Source organism: Schistocerca serialis, chromosome 9 (genome assembly GCF_023864345.2).
Source record: "Schistocerca serialis cubense isolate TAMUIC-IGC-003099 chromosome 9, iqSchSeri2.2, whole genome shotgun sequence".
Lineage (NCBI taxonomy): Eukaryota > Metazoa > Arthropoda > Insecta > Orthoptera > Acrididae > Schistocerca > Schistocerca serialis.
Window position 1 is genome coordinate 532,595,361 of NC_064646.1, and position 20,484 is coordinate 532,615,844.

A 20,484-nucleotide genomic window follows, 5' to 3' on the forward strand; every position below is an offset into this window, starting at 1 on the left:
CACTTTCTTGGGATAGTTTACACCTGTCTTCAACAGTCTGCCATTTCAGTTCCTTCAGTATCTCTGTGACACTCTCCCATGGATTAAGCAAACCTCTGACCATGCTGCCTTTCTTTGTATACATTCAATGTCTCCTCCTAGTCTTATGTGGTACAAGTCCCACACACTTTAGCAATAGTCTATGGTGGGGGGGGGGGGGGGTCACACGAATGACTTGTAAGCATCTCTCTAGTAGACTGATTGCACTTCCCCATTATTATACCAATAAACCAAAGTCTACAACCTGCTTTACCCACAACTGAACCTATGTGATCATGCCATTTCATATTCCTACAAAGTGTTACACACAGGTATTTGTACGAGTTGGCAGATTCCGACAGTGACTCACCCATATTATAGTCACAGGATACTAAGTTTATACATTTCTAAACATTCACAGCAAGTTGCCAATCACTGCACTATGTTGAAATCTCATCAAGATCTGACTGAATATTTATGCAGCTTCTCTGAAATAGCACTTCATTACAGATAACTGCATCATCTGCAAAAATCCTTATTTACAGCAAGGTCATTAATGGACAAGAACTGCAAGGGCCCCAACACACTTCCCTGGGGCACACCTGAAGTTACTTCTACATCTGATGATGACTCTCCATCCAAGGTAACATGCTGTGTCCTTCCTATCAAAAAGTCCTCAATCCAGTCACGAATTTCACTTGATACCCCATATGATCGTACTTTTCACAGTCAGTGTAGGTGTGGAACAGAATCAAATACTGTTAGGAAATCAAGAAACACTATCTACCTGTTGCCTTGATCCAACGCTTTCAGCAAGTTATGTGAGAAAAGTGACAGTTGGATTTCATATCATCTATGTTTTTGAAAACCATGCTGGTTGATATTGAGAAGGTAGTTCCGTTCGAGATACCTCATTATGTTTGAGCTCAAAATATTTTCTAAGAATCTACAACAAATCGATGTCAAGGCTACTGGATGGTAGTTTTGTCACTCCTACAACCCTTCTTGTAGACGGGTGTGATCTGTAATTTTTTCCAAAAACTGGGTAAGGTTTTTTGGATAGATTACAGTGAGAAGAGAGGATAACTCAGCCACAAATTCAATATAGAATCTGACGGCGATTCCATCGGGGTCTGGAGCTTTGTTTAATGATTTCAACTGTTTCTCAACACAACTGACACTAATACCTATTTCATTCATTTTTTCAGTGTACTAGGATTGAATTGGGGCAGTTCTCCTGGGTTTTTATTTGCAAAGGAACATTTGAAAATCGAGTTCATAATTTCAGCTTTTACTTTGCTACCCTCAATATCAGTTCCTGTCTCACTTGCTAGGGACTGGACACTAACTTTTGTGCCACTAACAGGCCTTACATACGACCAGAATTTATTTGGATTTTGTGAAATGTCATTTGACAGTATTCTGCTACAGTAGCCATTGAAGGCTTCATGCATTGCTCTCTTGACAGCCAAACATGTTTCATCCAGCGTCTCTCAATCTATAATCCTACACTTTGTTTTACACCTATTATGCAGTAATCTCTGTTCCTTTAGACGTTTTCTTTACAGTGACTGTATACCACGGAGGTTCCATCCCATTATGAACTGTTCTACTAGGAACCCATCTACTCAGTGCATGGTCAACTGTTCTTTTCAAGTAGAGGAAGAGCACCTCTACATGCTCCTGACCTGTCCTGAAAGTTTCAAGTTCCTCACTGAGATAAGATAATACTAATTTCTACTTAGTTAACTGAACGCATAATAAGAGGATCCTCACGACACAGTAAATAACTGTGCGTCAGTCGGGTGTGGCCAATGCGGAGCCAACAAACGACGACTGAGTCCCTGCGGGTGGCTCGCAGGGATGACCGCCAAAGAGTCGTCGTCTCCTTGATATGACGGAGTTTGTTTGGCACGGGCAGGTTGCGCCATTCAGTGTCCCAGAAATCGAAAACTTTGCGGCGTAATAGTGCCCGCAAATCAGTCGCCGGGAGGCCAATCTCCAGAGGTGGTTTACTGATGGCCTCTTTCACCAGGCGGTCAACATTCTCATTGCCGGGGATCCCAACATGGCCTGGGGTCCACACAAAGACCACAGAGCGGCCGCTACGTGCAAGAGTATGCAGGGACTCATGGACAGCCATCACCAGACGAGAACGAGGGAAATACTGGTCGAGAGCTCGTAAACTGCTCAGGGAATTGCTACAGATAACAAAGGACTCACCTGAGCAGGAGTGGATATACTCTAGGGCACAAAAGATGGCGACCAGCTCAGCTGTGTAAACGCTGCAGCCATCCAGCAAGGAACGTTGTTCAGAATGGTCCCCTAGAGTAAGCGCATATCCGGCACGACCAGCAACCATCGAACCGTCAGTGTATACAACGCCAGAGCCCTGATACGTGGCCAAGATGGAATAAAAACGGCAGCGGAAGGCCTCTGGAGGGACGGAGTCCTTCGGGCCCTGTGCCAAGTCGAGCCGAAGGCAAGGCTGAGGAACACACCATGGGGGTGTCGCAAAGTGGCCCGGAAAGGAGGTGGAACTGTAAAAACCCTAAGCCCGGAGAGAAGCCCTTTGACGTGGACTGCGATCGTACAACCTGACCGGGGCCGACGTTCAGGAAGATGGACGACCGATTGCGGGAACAGGAGACGATAGTTTGGATGCCCGGGCAAGCTAAAAACATGGGCAGCATAAGCGGCCAGTAAATGTTGGCGCCTCAATCGCAGTGGAGGGACACCTGCCTCCACAAGTATGCTGTCCACAGGGCTGGTGCGGAATGCTCCTGTCACCTGTCGAACCCCACAGTGGTGAACGGGGTCCAGCAGTTGCAACGCTGAGGGCGACGCTGAGCCATACGCCACACTCCCATAATCAAGCCGGGACAGCACAAGGGCTTTGTAGAGCTGCAGCAGCGTATTACGATTGGCACCCCAAGTTGTGTTGCTGAGGCAGCGAAGGGCATTCAGATGCTGCCAGCACTGACGCTTGAGTTGACGAATATGTGGAAGCCAAGTAAGCCGGGCATCGAACAGCAATCCCAGAAAACGGTAAGTGTCAACAACCCTGAGCATGGCATCCTGAAGATAGCGCTCAGGGTGGGGATGGACAGTTCGACACCGACAAAAGTGCATAAAAAAAGTCTTCGCAGGAGAAAATTGAAACCCATGAGCTAGGGCCCATGCCTGCGCCTTGCGTATGGCCCCCTGCAACCTACGTTCTGCAACACTAATGGTGGAGGAGCTGAACAAGATGCAGAAATCGTCAGCTTATAACGTGGGTGAGACAGACGACCCAACTGCTGCTGCAAGGCCATTAATGGCCACAAGGAAAAGGGGCACGCTCAATACTGAGCCCTGTGGAACGCCGTTCTCCTGGATATGAAGTGAACTATGGGATGTGCCAATTAAAACGCGGAATGTCTGAACAGATAAAAAATTCTGAATAAAAATGGGGAGAGAGCCCCGGAGACCCCACCCGTGCAACGTGGCGAGTATATGGTGCCGCCACGTCGTGTCATATGCTCTGGAGAGGTCGAAAAAGACGGAGACAAGGTGTTGGCGCCTGGAAAAAGCAGTGCGGATTGCAGACTCAAGAAAGACCTAAGTATCGGCGGTGAAACGGCCCTGACGGAAGCCGCTCTGGCACTGAGCCAGAAGACCCCGAGACTCGAGCAGCCAACACAGCCATCGACACACCATACGTTCCAGTAGCTTGCACAGAGTATTTGTCAAGCTGATGGGTCGATAGCTATCCACAGTAAGCGGGTCCTTACCAGGCTTCAGCACCGGAATGATGGTACTTTCTCGCCACTGCGACGGAAAGACACCATCGCCCCATATGCAGTTGAAGATGGCAAGAACACATCGCTGACAGACCGGGGACAGGTGTTTGAGCATCTGATTGTTGACGCCATCTGGCCCAGAGGCTGTATCGGGGCACTGTGCCAGGGCGCTTTGGAGTTCCCACAAACTAAATGGGGCGTTATACGTCTCAGGGTGGTGAGAAGCTAAAGAAAGCCGTTTGCCTTCCTCCCGGCGTTTAAGTGCGCGAAACGCAGGCGGGTAATTCCCCGACGCAGAGGCCCGAACATAGTGCTGTGCGAAATGCTCGGCGATTGCATCAGCATCGGTGGATACCGCCCCGTTGATGGTAAGCCCTGGGACACCTGTAGAGTGCTGCACTCCAAAGATGCGCCGAATCTTCATCCACACCTGGGAGGGTGAAGTACGGGAACCAATGGTGGAAACGTACCTCTCCCAGCACTCCTGTTTCCGCCTCTTGATGAGCCGCCGTGCCTGAGCACGGAGACGTTTGAAGAAAATGAGGTTCTCCAAAGACGGGTGCCGCTTATGTCGCTGAAGAGCCCGCCGACGTTCTTTAATGGCTTCAGCGACCTCCAGAGACCACCAAGGCACTGCCTTTCGCCGGGGGCACCCTAACGAACGAGGAATGGTACGTTCCGCAGCGGAAACAATCACTGCAGTCAGTGTCTCAACCGCCACATCGATGGTACCGTGGGGGAGAGATGCAACAGTGGCAGCAGAGGAGAATGTTTCCCAGTTTGCCTTGCTAAATGCCCATCTAGGCAGGCGTTCATGGGATCGACGCTGGGGTAGTGAAAGGAAGATGGGAAAATGGTCACTACCACACAAGTCATCATGGACTCTCCAGTGGACCGATGGTACAAGCCCTGGGCTGCACAACAACAGATCTATGGCCGAGAACGTGCCATGCACCACACTGAAATGCGTGGCAGCGCCAGTGTTTAAGAGGCAGAGGTCAAGTTGGGAGATGAGATTCTCGACATCTCTGCCTTGGCCAGTAATCTTCGATCCACCCCACAGGGGATTGTGGGCGTTAAAATCCCCAAGGAGAAGAAAAGGCGTGGGAAGTTGGGCGACAAGAGCAGCCAATTCGGTCAGGGAGACTGTACCACCTGGAGGGAGATAGACACTGCAGACGTTTAAGTCCTGGGTAGTCCTTACGCGGACAGCCACAGCTTCCAAAGATGTTTGAAGGGGCACAGGAGCACTATATACAGAGGTAAGGACACACACGCAGGCTCCACCTGACACACTATTGTAAGTGCTTCGGTTGCAGTAATAACCCCTGTATCCACGGAGGACAGGGGTCCGCATTGCCGGGAACCAGGTTTCCTGGAGAGCAATGCATAAAGCAGGTGTCAAGCTTACAAGCTGACGTAGCTCAGGTAGATGGCTAAAATAACCGCCACAATTCCACTGGAGGATTGTACAAAGCGTGTCCTGTAGAGGCATTCAGGCACTGAAAAGGCAAATTACTGGGCAGGGTCACATGCTACCACCGACTGAGTGACGGATGTCGCTACGGCCATCGTTTCTGAGGAGACGGCGAGATCCAGGTCATCAGGGGACGCAAAGAGCTCGACCTCATCCTCAGAGGCTGAGCTGACAGGAAGCGTTGGTGCGGGAACCACTGGGTCCTTATCCTTCTTGGAGAGGTTCCTCTTCTCTCTCTTGTCTTTCGGAGGAGGGTTGGCATGCTGGGTGGGCTTTCCTGACGCATTATCAGGAACAGAGGAAGAGCGTGAAGCCCTTCGACCAGCAGCTGGTGGCTTCTTCAGCCACTGGCTAGTGTCTTGTGAGACACTGGGGAAGTCCTTGGAAGGGACTCCCCCAAGGGATCCCTTCCGAACAAGTGAGGCCGGAGGAGGCTGTTGCGTCTCTGGCTGAACAGCCGGAGAGAGATGTCGCTTCCCCGGCTGAGGAGCCGGAGAGGGCTGTCGCCGCTCCAGCTGAGAGGTGGGGACCGACGTCCCCGGTTGCTTGGGGCGCACTGCTCCCAAACTGTGTTTTGGGAGCAGTGGAATAGAGAGTGGCCCCCACCGATGGTGGGGCAGGTGAAACGTGACTGTTCGGTTGGCCAACTGTCAAAGGAGTCTTTGCAGGAACTGGTGGCTGCAGTGTTACAGCAGCATAACTCCTCAACATAGGTGTGGGGTTGAGCCATTCTAATTTCTTCCTCGCCTCTTGGTAAGTTAAATGGTCCAGGGTCTTAATTTCTTGTATCTTCCGCTCTTGATGGTAGACTGCACAGTCTGGCGAGCAGGGAGAATGATGCTCCCCACAGTTAACGCAGGTGGGAGGTGGAGCACACGGAGCACTTGGATGCAAAGGTTGTCCACAATCGCGACATGTGGGGCTGGCAGTGCATCTGGAGGACACGTGTCCGAATTTCCAGCACTGGAAGCATCGCATAGGGGGCGGGACATAGGGCTTGAAATCGCACCGGTAGATCATGACCTTGACCTTCTCAGGCAAGCAGTCGCCCTCAAAGGCCAGGATGAAAGCACCGGTAGCGATCCTATTATCCTTGGGTCCCCTAAAGACACGACGAACGAAGTGTGCACCTCGTCGTGCCAGGTTCTCCCGTAGCTCGTCATCAGACGGTAGCAGAAGATCTTTATGAAAGATAATCCCCTGGACAAAATTTAGTGACTTATGGGGAGTGACGTTAACGGGTATGTCACCAAGCTTCTCACAGGCGAGCAACGCCCTTGACTGTGCAGAGGAAGGTGCTTGTATCAAAATGGCCCCGCTCCGCATTTTGGAAAGAGAGGCCACTTCCCCGAACTTATCTTCAAGATGGGTCACAAAGAACAGAGGCTTAGTCCCCAAAAATGAATCCCCATCAGTTCTGCTGCACACAAGATATCACGGTGAATATGGCTCCTGTCTGTCCGCAGCCCTGCGTCCCTCCCAGGGCGTGGCTAGGGAAGGGGACGATTTGGGGTTACATGCCACAGCGTTAAAGTCTACTTTATTGCGCTTAGAGACGTTGGTGGTCATGCGACCACCGGATTGAGATTGTACCCATTTCACTGCGGGATATCCACCCCGATGCCACCCACTCCGACCAGGGGCTCTCCCCACGGGTGGCACCCAGCCACAGCAAAGGCCACCTAGCAGGATGGCCGTTGCCGGGAGTCCTGATGCCCCGGAGAGACGGGCATCTACTCCTTGGCTTACGTGGGGAGGCGGCAGCTCAGGCATCAGCAGTACGATCCCTGTGTTGTCAGGGGGCTACAACCTAGAGGGTACATGACGACCCCACCACAACGGGCTGGCTACCGTGCTGGATTTTGGGTGCCATGGGTAGTCCATAGTGATCGTGGGTGCAGATGATGATGCACTAAGGGCGTAACTTACACAATCCATCAGGTGTGTATGCCCAAAATGAGGGATGGAGGGTGCAGTTACGACGCCCAGACGATAAAGAGTGCCAAGGTCTTAGGGCACAGAGGACTGATGGTGCACCACGTAAGGGGTCCTTCCCCAAAAGGCTCTTACTTCTGTTGAATTTGGAAAAATGGAGGTCAAACCCTAATGGGGACCATCACATTAAAGGCCGAAACAGTTGAGACTCCTTTTAGTCGCCTCTTACGACAGGCAGGAATACCGCGGGCATATTCTAACCCTCGAACCCGCAGGGGGGAAATGGACACAGGCAGACAGTGTTTGTTGGTAATGAGGATCACCCTGTGGCTAAACTTGCCTTGGTGCACAGCCAGCACATCTTGGCACAGTGTTACACCGTCCGGGTTATCTGGATACTTCCCACTAACACCAACCTGTCAGAACTCCAGAGATGGGAACTTGCCCTTCAGTATATCCTCTCTTCTCGTTAACCGCCAGGCCTCAACCTCCGCTAATTTCAAGTTGCCGCCGCTCGTACCTCACCTGTCTTTCAACATCATTTTTGCCTCTGTACTTCTGCCTCGACTGACATCTCTGCCGAATCTCTTTGCCTTTACAAATGTCTGCTTGTGTCTGTGTATGTGTGGTTGGATATGGGTGTGTGTGCAAGTGTATACCTGTTCTTTTCTCCCCCTAAGGTAAGTCTTTCCGCTCCCGGGATTGGAATGATTCCTTACCCTCTCCCTGTGTGTTTTTCCCTCTATTATATAAATATAATCATACTATCATTTATTGTTGATGTGCCCTATTCTTGTATACACGTAATATACAGAGAAGAATTGCATTTTATGTTCTTTATATCTGCTTTTTTCATATTCTATTCTAATTTTACGATTCCAACAGGACAAAAACATGCCGCGTAAACTTACATTTGAAGAAATTCTAGCAGAACTAGAGAACCATCAAGAGAGTGACGATGAAGATGATATACAGAATTGGCGATTATTCCACCCGATGCAGATGTAATAACAGATGAAGAAGACACTGACGAAAATGTACTGTTGTACAAGATGACGCCGGTACTTTAGAACTCACAACCAGCTGAGATGAAGTTAATGCTACAGTTGTACATCCAGAAGCCAAAAGAAGGAAAGCGTTGGGAGGTGGAGGAGAAAGTGGTATGTTATCTACAAAAAAATATATATGTAAGTGGTATAAATGTCAACCAACGTACACAAACAATAGTGAACCAGGGAAGAGCAACAAACATTATGATGCGGAATGTCTAGAAAATAACACAGTGCCCCAAGTGTTTGAGGATTTTTTTTCTGAGAAACTAATGGATACTATTATTGAACAAAGCGAAATTTATTCTTGCCAACATAACAGAATAAATTTTCTGCTAACCAAAGAAGAACTAAAATTATTTATTGGCGTACTACTTCTGAGTGGTTATCATAAGCTTCCCCACAAGAATAAGTACTGGGAACAGGCTCCTGATGTCGGTGTTCCTTTAGTCTTCAACTCTGGGTCAAGAAATAGGTTTGGGAAATAAAGAGATTCATTCATCTCAATGACAACTCCAAAATAGACAGAAACGACAAGATGTACAAACTGAGGTTATAATTTGAAATGCTGAAATAGGAATTTGGTAAATTTGGCGTATTTCATTCAGAACTCTCAACTGATGAAATAATGGTACATTATTATCGCAAACATTCAGCTAAAATGTTTCTGAGGGAAAAGCCTATCAAAGTTGGATATAAAATTTGGTGTCTTACAAGTTCCAATGGCTTTCTTTATAATTTTTCACCATACTGTGGCAAGACTGACAACAAACAGGAGCCTTTAGGTGCAAGGGTAATAAATGAACTAACCAGCATGATTCCAGAATCAGAGTATCCGAATTATAAGCTTTTCTTTGACAACTTTTTCACCAGTGTTGACACACTGATCACACTCGGAAAGAGTAAAATGAAAGCTGCAGGAACAATAACAGAGATCCGAACTAATGCATGTCCTTTGATTGACTCGAAAAGAATGGCAAAAGGAAGGAACGAGGATTCTATGACTACAGATTTGACAAAGAGAATGAAGTTCTGGTTGTGAAATGGAGTGACAACAAACCAGTATGTGTAGTGACAAATAACAGTACTATTATTCCTCGAGTTCTACAAAAAGATATTCACGGGCAAAAAAAAAAGGAAATATCTGTTACACTGCCACATATCATTGAAGAATACAATGCCCATATGGGTGGCATATATCTACTGGACAAGCAGATATCACTTTATAGGACGAGGATAAGGTCAAAGAAATGGTGGTGGCCATTATTCACACAGATGATATATATCTGCGTAGTAAACACATGGCGTGCATACCAAATTGCTAACTCTAATGAGAAGCTCTTACTTTTGGATTTCCGACAGAGAATAGTGATGTTTTTTCTATCAAAGAAAAAAGGATCAGTACCAAAACAAAGAGGACCACAAGGAAGCAAATTGATGGGAGGACGGGTGAGCACAGCTGTACGACTAGATCCAGGAAATATTTTCTTTGTGCCAAGTGAAACACAGAAGAGATGTGCTTACTGCAAGAAAAAAACAACAAAAATTTGTGATAGGTGCAATGTTGGTGTACATGACAAGTGTTTTGCTTCATTTCATACTGAATATACATTCCATAACATTAAAATATTCTTTATTTAATGTTTGTGTTGCTTCTTACAATATTATGCATGGAGAATAAGATTGTGAATTTGGATAGCGCATTTGGCCAATGTCCCAAAAATGGGACTTCTGTAGTTTTTGTTCTAATAAACTGAAACTTTTCAAAACAACTTTTTATTCAATTTATCACTCAATGTAACATATTTATGTATAAAAGTTTGCAAAAAAAAGATCCAATAGACTTTTGGCCAGTAAAGGGTTAAGGGAAAACCAGATGTAACACAAAATGTCTGGCAGAAAATCTGCTACAGGAACTACATCACAAACCCCGACTGCTCACAGATTATGCAAAGGACAATGGTAACTTCCCCCCCATGAACCATGGACCTTGCCGTTGGTGGGGAGGCTTGCGTGCCTCAGCGATACAGATAGCCGTACCGTAGGTGCAACCACAACGGAGGGGTATCTGTTGAGAGGCCAGACAAACGTGTGGTTCCTGAAGAGGGGCAGCAGCCTTTTCAGTAGTTGCAAGGGCAACAGTCTGGATGATTGACTGATCTGGCCTTGTAACATTAACCAAAACGGCCTTGCTGTGCTGGTACTGCGAACGGCTGAAAGCAAGGGGAAACTACAGCCGTAATTTTTCCCGAGGGCATGCAGCTTTACTGTATGATTACATGATGATGGCGTCCTCTTGGGTAAAATATTCCGGAGGTAAAATAGTCCCCCATTCGGATCTCCGGGCGGGGACTACTCAAGAGGATGTCGTTATCAGGAGAAAGAAAACTGGCATTCTACGGATCGGAGCGTGGAATGTCAGATCCCTTAATCGGGCAGGTAGGTTAGAAAATTTAAAAAGGGAAATGGATAGGTTGAAGTTAGATATTGTGGGAATTAGTGAAGTTCGGTGGCAGGAGGAACAAGACTTCTGGTCAGGTGACTACAGGGTTATAAACACAAAATCAAATAGGGGGAATGCAGGAGTAGGTTTAATAATGAATAGGAAAATAGGAATGCAGGTAAGCTACTACAAACAGCATAGTGAACGCATTATTGTGGCCAAGATAGATACGAAGCCCACACCTACTACAGTAGTACAAGTTTATATGCCAACTAGCTCTGCAGATGACGAAGAAATTGAAGAAATGTATGATGAAATAAAAGAAATTATTCAGATTGTGAAGGGAGACGAAAATTTAATAGTCATGGGTGACTGGAATTCGAGTGTAGGAAAAGGGAGAGAAGGAAACATAGTAGGTGAATATGGATTGGGGGACAGAAATGAAAGAGGAAGCCGCCTGGTCGAATTTTGCACAGAGCACAACATAATCATAACTAACACTTGGTTTAAGAATCATGAAAGAAGGTTGTATACATGGAAGAACCCTGGAGATACTAAAAGGTATCAGATAGATTATATAATGGTAAGACAGAGATTTAGGAACCAGGTTTTAAATTGTAAGACATTTCCAGGGGCAGATGTGGACTCTGACCACAATCTATTGGTTATGACCTGTAGATTAAAACTGAAGAAACTGCAAAAAGGTGGGAATTTAAGGAGATGGGACCTGGATAAACTAAAAGAACCAGAGGTTGTACAGAGATTCAGGGAGAGCATAAGGGAGCAATTGACAGGAATGGGGGAAATAAATACAGTAGAAGAAGAATGGGTAGCTTTGAGGGATGAAGTAGTGAAGGCAGCAATGGATCAAGTAGGTAAAAAGACGAGGGCTAGTAGAAATCCTTGGGTAACAGAAGAAATATTGAATTTAATTGATGAAAGGAGAAAATATAAAAATGCAGTAAGTGAAACAGGCAAAAAGGAATACAAACGTCTCAAAAATGAGATCGACAGGAAGTGCAAAATGACTAAGCAGGGATGGCTAGAGGACAAATGTAAGGATGTAGAGGCCTATCTCACTAGGGGTAAGATAGATACCGCCTACAGGAAAATTAAAGAGACCTTTGGAGATAAGAGAATGACTTGTATGAATATCAACAGCTCAGATGGAAATCCAGTTCTAAGCAAAGAAGGGAAAGCAGAAAGGTGGAAGGAGTATATAGAGGGTCTCTACAAGGGCGATGTACTTGAGGACAATATTATGGAAATGGAAGAGGATGTAGATGAAGATGAAATGGGAGATATGATACTGCGTGAAGAGTTTGACAGAGCACTGAAAGACCTGAGTCGAAACAAGGCCCCCGGAGTAGACAATATTCCATTGGAACTACTGACGGCCGTGGGAGAGCCAGTCCTGACAAAACTCTACCATCTGGTGAGCAAGATGTATGAAACAGGCGAAATACCCACAGACTTCAAGAAGAATATAATAATTCCAATCCCAAAGAAAGCAGGTGTTGACAGATGTGAAAATTACCGAACTATCAGCTTAATAAGTCACAGCTGCAAAATACTAACACGAATTCTTTACAGACGAATGGAAAAACTAGTAGAAGCCAACCTCGGGGAAGATCAGTTTGGATTCCGTAGAAACACTGGAACACGTGAGGCAATACTGACCTTACGACTTACCTTAGAAGAAAGATTAAGGAAAGGCAAACCTACGTTTCTAGCATTTGTAGACTTAGAGAAAGCTTTTGACAATGTTGACTGGAATACTCTCTTTCAAATTCTAAAGGTGGCAGGGGTAAAATACAGGGAGCGAAAGGCTATTTACAGTTTGTACAGAAACCAGATGGCAGTTATAAGAGTAGAGGGGTATGAAAGGGAAGCAGTTGTTGGGAAGGGAGTGAGACAGGGTTGTAGCCTCTCCCCGATGTTGTTCAATCTGTGTATTGAGCAAGCAGTAAAGGAAACAAAAGAAAAATTCGGAGTAGGTATTAAAATTCATGGAGTAGAAATAAAAACTTTGAGGTTCGCCGATGACATTGCAATTCTGTCAGAGACAGCAAAGGACTTGGAAGAGCAGTTGAATGGAATGGACAGTGTCTTGAAAGGAGGATATAAGATGAACATCAAAAAAAGCAAAACAAGGATAATGGAATGTAGTCTAATTAAGTCGGGTGATGCTGAGGCAATTAGATTAGGAAATGAGGCACTTAAAGTAGTAAAGGAGTTTTGCTATTTGGGGAGCAAAATAACTGATGATGTTCGAAGTAGAGAGGGTATAAAATGTAGGCTGGCAATGGCAAGGAAAGCGTTTCTGAAGAAGAGAAATTTGTTAACATCCAGTATTGATTTAAGTGTCAGGAAGTCACTTCTGAAAGTATTCATATGGAGTGTAGCCATGTATGGAAGTGAAACATGGACGATAAATAGTTTGGACAAGAAGAGAATAGAAGCTTTCGAAATGTGGTGCTACAGAAGAATGCTGAAGATTAGATGAGTAGATCACATAACTAATGAGGAAGTATTGAATAGGATTGGGGAGAAGAGAAGTTTGTGGCACAACTTGACCAGAAGAAGGGATCGGTTGGTAGGACATGTTCTGAGGCATCAAGGGATCACCAATTTAGTATTGGAGGGGAGCGTGGAGGGTAAAAATCGTAGAGGGAGACCAAGAGATGAATACACTAAGCAGATTCAGAAGGATGTAGGTTGCAGTAGGTACTGGGAGATGAAAAAGCTTGCACAGGATAGAGTAGCATGGAGAGCTGCATCAAACCAGTCTCAGGACTGAAGACCACAACAACAACAACAACAACAACAACAACAATGGTAACTTCCGAAAATTCTCATAAATACACATTTATTTGCATTGATATACAATGAAATTCAGGGGTGATGTATACTTTGGCTGAGCTGTGAACCACAAAGCATTGATTTGCTACGTAAATTACGTATACAAAACACTGGTAGCACTAACTTACAAAGTATAGTTTTGCAGGCATCTCAAAATTCTGAAACTAAACTATTTCTCACATAATTGGACAACAAAATAAGAGACAGACTATTTTGAATGAGGATGATAGGCATACTGTTCTAAAAATTTTTGAAAGAGCACAATTTAGTTTAAGCCTACATTTGACGCTAATAGTACTAGTTTATCACGGGATTCCCAAATGTTTGAAATTTCACAACATATCAGAATTCAAACAAGTATCGATACAATCAATGAAAAATTATGCAGAAGTGACATGAACAGCAAAATATACAAATATAGAACTTCAAACAGACACATTATCTAGTACAAACAGTCCCCACATAAGGGAAAATTCCTAAGTCAGCTTTATTTAAATGGGCAAATAAAATAAATAACAAAACTGGAAATTGTCCCTCCTCTTGCAATGAATTGCTACTGGACAACTGCTTTTGTACATTAAATGGAGAGTACAGTACACATCTAATTAACACCAATGGATTTCTTTTCGCAGAATAACAATCTTCGGATACTGTACTGCATAGTGTGGGAATTCTGAGACATTCTGGGTTGCTGCAGAGTGATTCATTTTCTAAAATAGACAATGTGTAGTGGTGTACACTGTTAACACACTAGGCATATTACACGGGCCACTTGTTCACTCCTTTTGTACACACATCACTTAGACTGAGGTAGCAATGGAGTTTAAAAGAAGACATTCATACATGGCACTGAATTTAAGATAGAAGTGAATTTAAAGCAGTATTTGGAATCTCTTCATGCAATAAACCAACAGTCTGCTGCTGATTTAATGATTTCTGAGACACACTCTTCAAGACTGAAGTCAATAATGACAGCCACTACTGAAAGAAACTAGCTTCACCTCTGGATAATGATGACTGAAGAGGACAGCTCCCCACTGCCTCTACCAACAAAATGAATGCAATCTTTGAATCAGATCAGAACTAGTTTGTTGAGTTCCTGCATGGCAATCTTCAGATCAGAAAAATAGTTGTGAAGATCAGAAAAATAGTTGTTAGATACAACACCTTTTAACACTTCAGTAAAAAAACTTGCTGCTAAATCCTGATAATAAACAGTTGAAAAATTTGATTCTCAGCGGTCAAAAGCAGCATACAATAACTAATGACAGAAAACAACTGTACCAATCTTAGAAACAAACATGTGATAGACCTTCTCAAACACACCCATATGGCAGAAGTGAAAAAGAGGACACAAAAATTATTAATGTCATTGGATGAAAATGATATTTTTCAACTTAAGATAATAGAGTTACTAAAAATATTTTTAATTAAGCAACTAGTTTCAACTCGAAAAGCCATTTTTCGGTTTACACACATAGCGAGGTCCCACAGAAATAAAAAGGCAGCAAACTCACACTATGTGCTACTGTTCATCATGGCTTACAAATTACAGTAGAAATGCTACTGTTTGTTGTACTTTAAAAACATTTAAAATGACTTTTTGGGCCAGAACTACCTGTACAGGGTGATTCAAAAAGAATACCACAACTTTAAAAATGTGTATTTAATGAAAGAAACATAATATAACCTTCTGTTATACATCATTACAAAGAGTATTTAAAAAGGTTTTTTTCACTCAAAAACAAGTTCAGAGATGTTCAATATGGCCCCCTCCAGACACTCGAGCAATATCAACCCGATACTCCAACTCGTTCCACACTCTCTGTAGCATATCAGGCGTAACAGTTTGGATAGCTGCTGTTATTTCTCGTTTCAAATCATCAATGGTGGCTGGTAGAGGTGGCCGAAACACCATATCCTTAACATACCCCCATAAGAAAAAATCGCAGGGGGTAAGATCAGGGCTTCTTGGAGGGTAGTTGACGTTCAGGTAGTTACGGACAGATAAGTGCCAATGTGGTGGTGCTCCATCCTGCTGAAATACGAATTATTGTGCTTCTTGTTCGAGCTGAGGGAACAGCCAATTCTCTAACATCTCCAGATACTGTAGTCCAGTTACAGTAGCACCTTTGAAGAAAAAGGGACCAAAATCTTTATTGGCTGAAATGGCACAGAAAACGTTCACCTTAGGCGAGTCATGTTCATACTGAGTTGTTTCCCGCGGATTCTCAGTGCCCCATGTACAGACATTGTGACGGTTGACTTTCCCGTTAGTGTGGAAAGTTGCTTCATCACTAAACACAATCTTCGAAACGAAAGATTCATCTGTTTCCATTTGAGCAAGGATAAAAACACAGAAATCGATTCTTTTAATCTGATCAGCTGCAGACAGTGCTTGAACCAATTTCAGACGATAAGGTTTCATAACTAACCTTTATCGTAGGACTCTCCATACAGTTGATTGTGGAATTTGCAGCTCTCTGCTAGCTCTGCGAGTCGATTTTCCTGGGCTGCGAACAAATGCGTGTTGGATGCGTGCTACATTTTCATCACTTGTTCTCGGCCGTCCAGAACTTTTCCCTTTGTACAAACACCCATTCTCTGTAAACTGTTTATACCAACGTTTAATATACCACCTATCAGGAGGTTTAACACCATACTTCGTTCGAAATGCACGCTGAACAACTGTCGTCGATTCACTTCTGCCGTACTCAATAACACAAAAAGCTTTCTGTTGAGCAGTCGCCATCTTAGCATCAACTGACGCTGACGCCTAGTCAACAGCGCCTCAAGCGAACAAATGTACAACTAAATGAAACTTTATACCTCCCTTAATTTGCCGACAGATAGTGCTTAGCTCTGCCTTTTGTCGTTGCAGAGTTTTAAATTCCTAAAGTTGTGGTATTCTTTTTGAATCACCCTGTATAATTAAGGAGAGGTCTTATTAAAATACAACAGCTTAAATGCAAAAAATATCACCTTCATTCATTATGAAGGTTGTCGTAATGTCAGAGACATTTTGAATGTATCACGCATATGTAAATTTAATTACCTGAGCAGATCAGTATCCTTCATCACTCCAAGTAATGTTGTAAACAGGATATGCAGTCTTCAGAATTTCTACTGTCTTGCTGTGGTCTGCCTTCCCAAACCCCTGAAATGAAGCAGTCTTTGGGTATTTTAAAACTGAAGTACAATTAAACAGTGTGCTACATATCACAATAATAATTAAACACTAAAACGAGAACTCTTAACTACAACTACATCATAAGTAACCGATGTGCTTGTACGTACACTAAAAATGCATCTAATACAGAGCACATGAAACCGTAAAGCAATCTGAAATTTTCTAAACCACACATCACAACACAAAAGCAGCAGAAAAAGGGAGTGTGTAAAGACCTTCATAACAGATGTGCAATATGCAGCATCAGAATTGGCATTGTACACAACACTGAAACACAAGCAGCAGTAATCGTGCAAAAACATTAAACACGTACCCACAATCTGCAACTGTATTAACTGTGTTAAATGAAACAGGTAAGTCACAAAATGTGTGAAACACAGTCTGAAAAGTATAAAATAGGTGCGAGGGGTACAGAGGAATCATTTGGTCTGCTCCAAGTGCAAGTAATTGTTGATTTGAGTAATTATGACAACTGTCCTGGCAACTGGAAAAAGTCTTGTAAAAACACCAGGCTCACCACAATTCATGTGCTGCCGTAACTATACTCAATCAAAAGATACAGAAGCTGGTAATAATAATAATAATAATAATAATAATAATACAGATTAAGTGTGGAATATACCAAGGAGACTCATTAAGTCCTTTCTGGTTCTGCCTTGCTCTGAACCCACTATCCAACATGCTAAATAATACAAATTATGGATACAATATTACTGGAACATACCCACACAAAATCACACATTTGCTATACATGGATAATCTAAAACTACTGGCAGCAACAAATCAACAACTCAACCAATTACTAAAGATAACAGAAGGATTCAGCAATGATATAAGTATGGCTTTTGGAACAGACAAATGTAAGAAAAATAGCATAGTCAAGGGAAAACATACTAAACAAGAAGATTACATATTGGATAACCACAGCGACTGCATAGAAGTGATGGAAAAAACGGATGCCTATAAATATCTAGGATACAGACAAAAAATAGGAATAGATAATACAAATATCAAAGAAGAACTAAAAGAAAAATATAGACAAAGACTAACAAAAATACTGAAAACAGAATTGACAGCAAGAAACAAGACAAAAGCTATAAATACCTATGCCATACCAATATTGACCTACTCATTTGGAGTAGTGAAATGGAGTAACACAGACCTAGAAGCACTCAATACACTTACACGATCACAATGCCACAAATATAGAATACATCACATACATTCAGCAACAGAAAGATTCACATTAAGCAGAAAGGAAGGAGGGAGGGGATTTATCGACATAAAAAACCTACATTATGGACAGGTAGACAATTTAAGAAAATTCTTTCTAGAACGAGCAGAAACTAGCAAAATAAACAAGGCAATCACTCATATAAATACATCGGCTACACCACTGCAATTTCATAACCACTTCTACAACCCTTTAGATCACATAACATCAACAGACATGAAGAAAGTAAATTGGAAAAAGAAAACACTACATGGCAAGCACCCGTATCATCTAACACAGCCACACATCGATCAAGATGCATCCAACACATGGCTAAGAAAAGGCAATATAAACAGTGAGACAGAAGGATTCGTGATTGCAATACAGGATCAAACAATAAACACCAGGTATTACAGCAAGCATATTATTAAAGATCCCAATACCACAACGGATAAATGCAGACTTTGTAAACAACAAATAGAAACAGTAGATCACATCACAAGCGGATGTACAATACTAGCAAATACAGAATACCCCAGAAGACATGACAATGTCGCAAAAATAATACATCAACAGCTTGCCTTACAACATAAACTTTTAAAACAACACATTCCTACATACAAGTATACACCACGAAATGTACTGGAGAATGATGAATACAAATTATACTGGAACAGAACCATTATAACAGATAAAACAACGCCACATAACAAACCTGATATCATACTCACCAATAAAAAGAAGAAATTAACACAACTAATCGAAATATCCATACCCAATACAACAAATATACAAAAGAAAACAGGAGAAAAAATTGAAAAATACATCCAACTGGCTGAGGAAGTCAAAGACATGTGGCATCAGGATAAAGTTGACATCATACCAATTATACTATCAACTACAGGAGTCATACCACACAATATCCACCAGTACATCAATGCAATACAACTACATCCAAACATATATATACAGCTACAGAAATCCGTAATTATTGATACATGTTCAATTACCCGAAAGTTCCTAAATGCAATATAACACATACCGTACAGTTAAAAGGAAGTGACGCTTGATCAAGGTCCGCGTCACTCCATTTTTAACGGACTTAACGTCTGAGAAAGTGAAGGTAATAATAATAATAATAATAATAATAATAATGTCATAAAATTATGGGACAGAAGATTCTCTCTCTCTCTCTCTCTCTCTCTCTCTCTCTCTCTCTCTCTCTCTCTCTCTCTCTCTCTATCTCTCTCTCTCTCTTGCTACATATACAACTCTCTCTCGCTATATATACAAGTGGAAGCAAGGATTGTGGCCTCAAAAGTAATCTGAAAGGTGTAAGAAAAAATCATGAATCAGATTGAACAGCACAGTTGGTATCAGCATTGTCCACGGAAGACAAGGTTTCAGGATGTAGTCCTGGCCCGGCACACAGTTTTAATTTGTCAGGAAGTTTCATAATCATTGCTGCTACCCAGAACAACAGTGGCCATTTCAACCATAACACTTGTCCACAACACCACACACAAATTATTGTACACGGTTGTAAGAAGCATGATGATGATGATTTACAGGTATTAACATCTGGTGACATTTGCTTCTGACCATATAACAAGGTATTCTATAATTTGTGCCATGTAACCGAAGCAGAAACTGCTTTCCCATGGAGGAGCTTGGCGTATAACATTCTTAAAAACTTTAAAAATACTTGAATTATAGGGCACACAACGTATGAACAGAAACTTCACTGTTCTTAAAATATCTTTTGTTAACTGTGGTCTGCAGCTTATACAAATTGTAGAAATGACATCACGTAACACTTTAAGCTGTTGATAAATTTTTTTTACGATGCAACCAGTTTTGGTCAGAGACCATTCTTGAGCACCTGTTGTACCCACAGCATGGAAACAGGAAAAATTCAGGCAAAAAGGATACTTCAAAATTGTAATAACAATACATACAATGCTTGTGGATATTTAATTTATATTTCTGATATTGTATTCTTTTGATATATATAGTTTTTGCTGGTAATCAAATTCTGTAAGTGTTGCTTGTATTGTTACTATAATTTTCAAACATTCTTTTCATCCCAAATTTTCCCGTATCCACGATGTATATACAACAGGTGCCTGAAAATGGTCTTCAACTGAAACCAGTCACACAGTAAAAAATTAAGTTGAATAACAGCTCAAGATGACACATACTGTCATTTCTACAACTCACTGCTTTAGGTATCACCTGTGAGTAGCTGTACACTTTGATGACCTTGGCACTGGGGTCGTGCTGTATTCTGCCACCACCAGTGCACTCGGTATCAACGCCGAGGCCTTTCACCCTGTCCATCGTCTCATCGTAGACGTCCGAATGGAAGCCAACTCACTTGTATTCTCGCACCTAGTAGCAGGAACCATAGTCAAACTTTGAACAAAATGTATCAAGAGTACTAAGCAAGAAGAAAACACAAAAGTAACAACGCGAGTGGAAATTGTGGCATCAAAAATAATCTGAAAACATAACT

The 20,484-nt window shown here is 42.9% G+C and overlaps 1 protein-coding gene across 1 annotated transcript in view; it reads right to left on the reverse strand.

Annotated features, from left to right (window-relative positions):
• LOC126419137 (14 kDa phosphohistidine phosphatase-like) overlaps positions 1 to 20,484 on the reverse strand; it is a 45,231-nt gene that overhangs the window by 1,953 nt on the left and 22,794 nt on the right. The window contains 2 exon segments of the mRNA XM_050086245.1: positions 16,622 to 16,723; positions 20,205 to 20,360. Of these exon segments, the coding sequence (XP_049942202.1) occupies positions 16,631 to 16,723; positions 20,205 to 20,360 (249 nt within the window). The 3' untranslated portion in view covers positions 16,622 to 16,630.